We start from the raw sequence: 6,860 nt of genomic DNA on the forward strand, positions 1-6,860 counted from the left end.
GAATCTTCCCCGTTCAAATGAATGGTACGGTTTGTGTCTCCTGACTGGATCCTGACTGAGAGAGGTAATGACAATGACGTTGCCTTCTGGGGACGAGCGCTTAACGTCCATGATGTCTCATCGCCTTCAATCAGCCGCCATTACCCCCATTTCGGGGAGAGGACGGAGCCTTGGAGAGGGCACGGCGCTTGTCAGGGGGACCCCGGTCTGCCCACGGGACACGCACATAAGCCGTGCCGTCAGGGAATCTGGGCTCAAGGCCGGTGTCAGGGAGCAGGAGAGACGGAACCACCAGGGAGGGGCAGTGACAGCACCGCGTTGGTCGGGTTTGACAAACACTGAGTTCTCTCCCGGCAGAGCAGACTGCTTGCTGCCACAAGGCGGCACGTGGCTACCTGCCACGTCCCCGGCACTGCAAGTTCTGATGCGGCAGAAGGGGCTGGCGCTGTCTTGGAAGGCTTCCTGGAGGAGGGGAAGAAGGGCTTGACAGACCAGCACCTGTGCGCCAAGCCCCGTCTTCCCAAGTCCCCGAGGCAACCCTCCGAGGGCAGGAAGCCCCTACAACAGGTGGAAAGACTGAGGGGGCTGACCCAGGATCACCGAGGGCGGGGGTCACAGCCGCAAGGGGGCAGGTACACGAGGCCCCTCCCGGCCCTTTACTGCTCACCTCCACTCGTGGCTCCTGAGGTGGGGACTGTCCACCCGGCCCCGAATTGCTACAACCCGCAACATGCTCTCGTCCCCCTCAGAGCTGTGGTCTGGCCCTTCCTCTGTCCCCTGCGGTGGCCCCCGCACGCACTGCACACAGTAGGTGCCTCCTGATGCTCTCTCCTCTCCACCTGTGCCCACCGCCGAGAACACCCTTTCTCGCCTTCCTACTTGGCTCACTCCCGCTTCTCTTAGCACAGGTGGCACATTTTCCAGAGAGCCACCTCCACCCCAGGCCCAAGGCCGAGCCCAGATCTGGCCTCCCCCGGGGACCTGCATTCCCTGGGACCTCCCTCTGAACACTCTGGATTGTGGCAGGAACGTCTGTCTCACTCACTGCTTGGGCCTCACTCAGCATCCCGCTCTGGGCCTGACAGGGGGAAGGTGCTCAGCAAGTATCTGCTGAGCGAATGAATGAATGGACGAGTGAATGAATGGATGAATGGATGGGTGGACGGATGGATGAATTGATGAGATAGCGAAGGGACAGAGGGCAGGGAGGCTAGAGTCAGGAGGAGGGCCTGGGCGGGCTCTGCCAGAGCAGACCTTATTGTAGAGGGCGCAGATGTGCAAGGCCGTGTTCCCCGAGGCATTCTGGGCTCCCGGCTCAGCCCCATAGAAGAGCAGGTGTTCCAGGTGCTGAGAGTGGCCTCGCTGGCAGGCCTGGGGAGGACAGGAAACCCAGGAGGCCGGATCAGACTCTCCCAACCATGGCCTCTGTCTAGATCCTGAGTCCAGGAAACCCCTCTCCTTTCCTCCTCTGTTTCCGCCCAGGGACCCGGGCCATCAGCTTCACGAGTCATTCCAAGACCCGGGCGTCTGGATAGGCTCCTTGAGAGGCTCAAGAGACCACCCCCCACCCATGCCAGAGGTCGAGATGTCCAGTCCTGAGCCCATGCCCTCTTAGGGCCCTGGTGCTGACTCCCTCACCTTTTTCTCTTTGGGGCCCATGCTACTCCCACCCCCATACTCTATGAGGACCCCAGCATCTAGACCCCCAGCATCTGGATCCCCTTTGCACCAGACCCGATCAGGGCCCAGGTGCCCCCCATGCACACACCGCGAACCCCTCCTGGCCGAGTCTGGAGCACCTGGTGAATCTCCTGCCAGCCGTTCTCATCAGCTATGCCCAGCTGGGCCCTGTTGTACAGGAGCAGCTCGCAGCAGCGGGGGTCACCCCCCACCATAGCCGTATGGAACAGAGGGGTCAGGCCTCGGCGGTCCTTGTAGTTGGGGGAGCCCCCAAGGTCCAGGAGTGCCTGAAGAGAGAGACCAGACAGAAAACGGTCACACTGGCAGTACTGGTTTGTTCTGAAGGGCCGGTCGGGCAGGGAGTCGCGGGTGACCCACACTGGCCAAGGCGGTTTGGGAGTCTGCATGAATGCCCTTGTCTGACCTTGAGCCTGGCCCTTCCCCTCTCAGGGCCTCTCCCACGAAGGGAACAATGAAGGGGCTGGGAAGATGCCTCCAGAGGACCTTCCCACTCTGACGTCCTGCCCAACCTTCCCCCCCTCCCCCCCCCCCCCCCGCCGAGGCTGGCTTTGGATGAGCCACTGAAGGAGTCTGGTGCCTCAGTGCATCACAGCAGCCGGATGGTTGGGGGGCCACCTGGGAGAACAGAATCTGGACGCAGGAGGACCCCTGGCTAAGCAGGAGGTGTTGTTAGGATCAGGATGCCCGAGAGTGGGACGCAGAGGGAGACCTGGGAAAAAGGGTTAGCCGGGACCAAGGTGAGCCGCGCCAGCCATGCCGGGGCGGCAGCGGCGGCGGGGGGGGGGCGGGGTGTCTCACTCGAGTAACAGCTCCGGGCACAGCGGCCGGTGGAGCTGAGCATCTTTAGAGGGAGGTGTTGGCAGCAGCCCTGTGAAGACAGCCCACAGACTTGCTGTCCACCAGAACCTCTGCGGTGACGGAAGCGATCTACGGCCCCTTGTGGGCTCCGGAGCGCTCGAGCGTGCTACGGCGCCCGGGGAACAGACACGTTCGCCCTAGCTCATTGTAGTTAATTGAAATCCGAACGGCCCCCGCGTGGCTGGTGGCTACTGGGTTGGACAGCACGGGTCTGGAGGCCGGGGGTGCGGGGTGAGAGCAGGAGCTGTCTTGGGGGGAAGGGAGTGCACTGGGGGTACATAGAGAGGGTTTGTCAATTCCAGGGGCATAAAGCCGGATCTTTGTGGCTGGTGTCCGCATTTAGGGGCTTCAAGAAAGAGCTGGAAAAGGGAAGGGAGGGTCCATTAAACTGGAGCATCTGTGAGTTAGGGCGTTTCTCAACAGCGATGTGTCTTTGCGGGGGGCGGTCTATCCTGACCTGTGTATGAAGAGGGAATCACGTGCCGTCGGGTGGCGGTGGGGTGGGGGAGGAGAGAGGGAGAGGAGTTTAAGATAAGACCACGTAAGCCCCCTCCATGTATGTATCTTGCGGGTATACGGTGCGTCTGGGAAAGTGCGTTTTAGTTACCGAACAGGGCGAGAGGCTGTGTTTGCAGGGTGTGTGTTGAGGGGTCTGTGTCTGGAGCTCACTCTGTATTTGAAGGAACACGGGAGGGTCTACACTTCGGGGAGACTGAGGCAGGGCTGGTGGTGAGCTGGATCAGAGGGTACAAGGAGGTCTGGGTGTCGGGAGAGTGTAGGTATTATGACCTACCGGGGCCCTTCCAGGGGAAAGGTCCGTGTGACAATCAGCTGTAGGGTGGGCATCCCCGGGGGTCACCAGAGGGTCTCGGGTTCCACTGGAGGAGTGACAACGGGCGGGGGTGGGGGGGGGAGCTGTGTGTTTGTCAGTCTATGGAAAGGGGCTTTGTATTTGAGACACGAAGAGAGACTATTTTTAACAAACCTAAAGACCTGAGGTTCGAGAAAGAACAAATGGAAAAGGGAGAGGAGTCTGAGGAAAGAGCAGAAGTGGCATCCCCACGGGGACGGGGACGTGGCAGGGGACATCCAGGAGGCGGGATGAGAAGCAAAGGGGAGGTCAGGTGGCTTCGTGGGGTCAAGGCAGACGAAGGGGAGGAGGGGGCGGGTCTGGGGCAATTAGCTCACTGGCTTCAGCGTACTGGGGGAGACACCGAGTCTGGGGGCGGGTCCCCGGGGTCTGGCACCTCACCGTGAGAGCCAGGCAGTGACGGGCACACGCGGCCTTGTGCAGCGCGGTCATGCCATCCCGGGCCCGGAAGTCGATGTGGGCCCCTCCCAGGCACAGGGTTCGAATCACCTCTACGGAGCCTTCGGTCTGGGCTGCCAGCGTCAGGGGGGTCTCTGAGGGGCAGGAAAGGCCAGTCACGCGCAGCCCTTATGCCTCGTTTCTCGGCTCCCCACCTCTTCCAAAGCCCCTGGTTCTCCTCCTTACCTCCCGAATCCGAGTCGTGATAATTGGGGTCCAGCCCCTTGTCCAGCAGCCTTGCCACCTTGTCGGACGTCCCGAGCTGCACGTATTCCAGGAACTTCTTCAACCCCGTCTGAGCCATGGACAAGAGAGAGAAGACAGGCCAGTCAGGGAGCAAGGGGAGAAAAGCTGGGGTCTTGAGCAGTGCTGTCCAGTGGAAATACACAGCGAGCCGCGTGTGGCACTGAAAACTCTCTAGTAGCCACCTTTAAAAAAAAAAAAAAAAGCAAGGGGCACCATTGGTCGCACGGAAATTCGTTTTGACGACGTATCTCTTTAACCTAACATATCCGCGATAGTACCGTATCGACAGGTAATCCATAGGCAGTGTTTTAACGAGACGTTTTACGTTTTTGGGGGGGAACTGAGTCTTCGAAATCCGGTGTGCATTTCACACTCGCAGCGAGGCTCAGTTTGGGCCTGCGACACCGCGTGTGTTCGGGAGCCGTGTATGGCCGGTGGCTCCGGGAGTGGATGGCGCAGGTCTGGAGGGATGGAATATTTGGGGGGGCGACAGAGACAAATGCATGGTGGGGGAGGGGTGGGGGGGAGGAGGGGACAGGGAGGCTTTTTTCCCAAGCGTCAAGAATCCTTCACTTCACCTCGGACTAAAGCAGCTCCCCCCGCCCCGCTTCCTCCCAGTTCTTAGGGGACCGGGGGAGGCACAGGGGACATATGGTCAGAGTCCTGGAGGGCAAGATAGCCAGATGTGGCTGGGGGCGGGGGTCATCCCCGGATCCGGGAGAGGTTTAGGCTACGGAATTGGGGGAGCCGCGGGCTGCGTATGAAACAGCAACGGAGGCAGAGGGACACTGGGTGTCAGAGTTCAGGCCAGAGGGTGGGGGGCAGGCAGGTGCCCTGCGTGGATACGGGGGACCCAGAAGACGAGAAGGGAGCATCTAAGGATGAAGAAAGCGGGAGCCAGGGGCCTGGGCGGGGGAATGCAGGCCAGAGAGGGGAGTTGAGCCCCCAGGGTGGAGAGAACACGGTTGGCATCTGGGGCCGTCCCCAGCGCCACACAGCATCTCAAGTTACTGGGGGACCCTGGCAGAGGAACAGAAGGGGATCAGGGAGTGTTGGAGGGCTGTTGGACAGAGGTGAGGGAGACGGTGGGAAAGGCTCCAGGTCTCTGTGGGGGGGCTGCTGCGGGGTAGGGTTCTCTCACCTTCGTGTGCAGTTTGGCCAGCTGCTTCTCATCCAGGTTGGTCTGTTTGTAAACCCGGGTCTTGTATCGGAACTGTGGCCAGGGGTGTACGGGGGGAGAGACACGGAGACTCAGAATCAGGGGCCTGGGGAGGAGGCTGGGCTCCTTCTGAGCCGGGGGCAGGGGGGGGATGGAGGGGGAGGTGGTCAGCTCAGGGTCAAGGTGGAAAAGGCCCTGGAGCCTTGGCTGGGCAGGCAGAGGAGTGCGGGGCTGCTGTGGAGTATGTGGACCGCAACCCCTAACGTGAAGGAGGAGGGAGTCTGGACCCCACACAGAATGTTCTAGAACACCTACTGTAACTGTGAATCCTTTCCCACTTTGAAAGGCGAGGAGGAGTCTGGGGCAGGGAAGTGACTTGCCCAAGGCCACTCTGTTGGTCAGAGGCAGAACGGATCGTCATTTGAACTCAGGCCTCTCTGACTCTAATGCTTAAGGGATCTGGAAGAGCCCACCGGGTTTTCCCTTGCCAGGGCCTGACCGGGAGAAAAATGGGGCGTGCCTTCTCTCCCCTGCGGCCAGGCTGGGAAGGCTGTGGGCCTCACCTCCAGGTAGGGCACCCCCTTCTCAAAAGACTGGGGGTACTCTCGAAGCAGCCGCTCCTCCTCCAGAAAGTTGGCATCGCGGCCGGAGGTGGCCGGCTGGAACAGACCGTAGTTGAGCACATCCTGCAGGCTCTCGCTCAGGGCGCAGAGCACCTGTTGCTTGGCTGTCCAGATGGTGGCATCAGGGTTGAAGCGGAGACATTTCTGGTTGAGGAGGTGACAGGGAAGAGCCTGAGGCGGCTTGGAAAGGGCCTGGGGGTGATTCTGGGGACGGGAGGGGCAGCATGGGGGAAGCATGTCGGGGACCTGGAGATGGGGCCCAAGTGGGAGGACACCCAGCACCAGCAGCCTCGTCGCGTGGGCTTGGGGCCCTGTCCCCCGCTGGCCGGCAGGCAGTCGGTCACTCACTGTCTGGTGCAGGTCCGGGATGCCAATCCTGAAGACCATCATGCTGAAGTGGGCGTCGTCCGGGACAGACATGGAGCGGCCCTGGAGGCCTCGGGTGGAGGCCAGACTACCAGGTGCCCCGCTGCCCTGGCCCCGGGTCCCCCGGGGGCCTCTGCTGGGCCCGTCTGGGGAGCTGTCGGACTCTGAGCCCCCCTCGGGACACTCGCTGGCACTGTGGCGTTCCTCGTCCTCGCTTGACGCGGGGCTGTGGGTCATCGTGGGGCCACGGGGCGACAGGGGACAGCAGCATCACAGGCGGCTGCCGGGGCCAAGGGTGGCTGTCAGATGAGGGACCCGGGACCCCTCGGAGGCCACAGGCACCCTCACGGACAAGTGGTCTAGGGCAGCCGCCCCACATGCCCCAGGTCGGCAGGAAGGAGGCTGGACACACCCCCAGATACTCCAGCTGCCTCTGCTCACACACACGCCCATCGCTGCCATGCTTCCAGCGCGTCTCCTTCCCTGCCCTTGGCCCTGCTCGCAGCCCCCCACCCCTCCTGCGCCCCACTTTGCCGCTGACCCAGCATGGCAGTGTCCCAGAAACCGCAGAATCACCGCGGGAGCTACTGGCCCACTT

The 6,860-nt window shown here is 61.8% G+C and overlaps 1 protein-coding gene across 1 annotated transcript in view; it reads right to left on the reverse strand.

Annotated features, from left to right (window-relative positions):
• SHANK1 (SH3 and multiple ankyrin repeat domains 1) overlaps positions 1–6,526 on the reverse strand; it is a 42,881-nt gene extending 36,355 nt beyond the window's left edge. The window contains exons 1-7 of the mRNA XM_032591316.1: positions 6,245–6,526; positions 5,837–6,040; positions 5,256–5,327; positions 4,055–4,163; positions 3,812–3,963; positions 1,800–1,967; positions 1,255–1,371 (exon numbers count right to left, since the gene is read on the reverse strand). Coding sequence (XP_032447207.1) covers positions 1,255–1,371; positions 1,800–1,967; positions 3,812–3,963; positions 4,055–4,163; positions 5,256–5,327; positions 5,837–6,040; positions 6,245–6,499 — 1,077 coding nt within the window. The 5' untranslated portion in view covers positions 6,500–6,526. The remainder of the gene's footprint in view (positions 1–1,254; positions 1,372–1,799; positions 1,968–3,811; positions 3,964–4,054; positions 4,164–5,255; positions 5,328–5,836; positions 6,041–6,244) is intronic.
• Between the last annotated feature and the right edge of the window lie 334 nt (positions 6,527–6,860).

Source organism: Lynx canadensis, chromosome E2 (assembly GCF_007474595.2).
Source record: "Lynx canadensis isolate LIC74 chromosome E2, mLynCan4.pri.v2, whole genome shotgun sequence".
Taxonomy (NCBI): Eukaryota; Metazoa; Chordata; class Mammalia; order Carnivora; family Felidae; genus Lynx; species Lynx canadensis.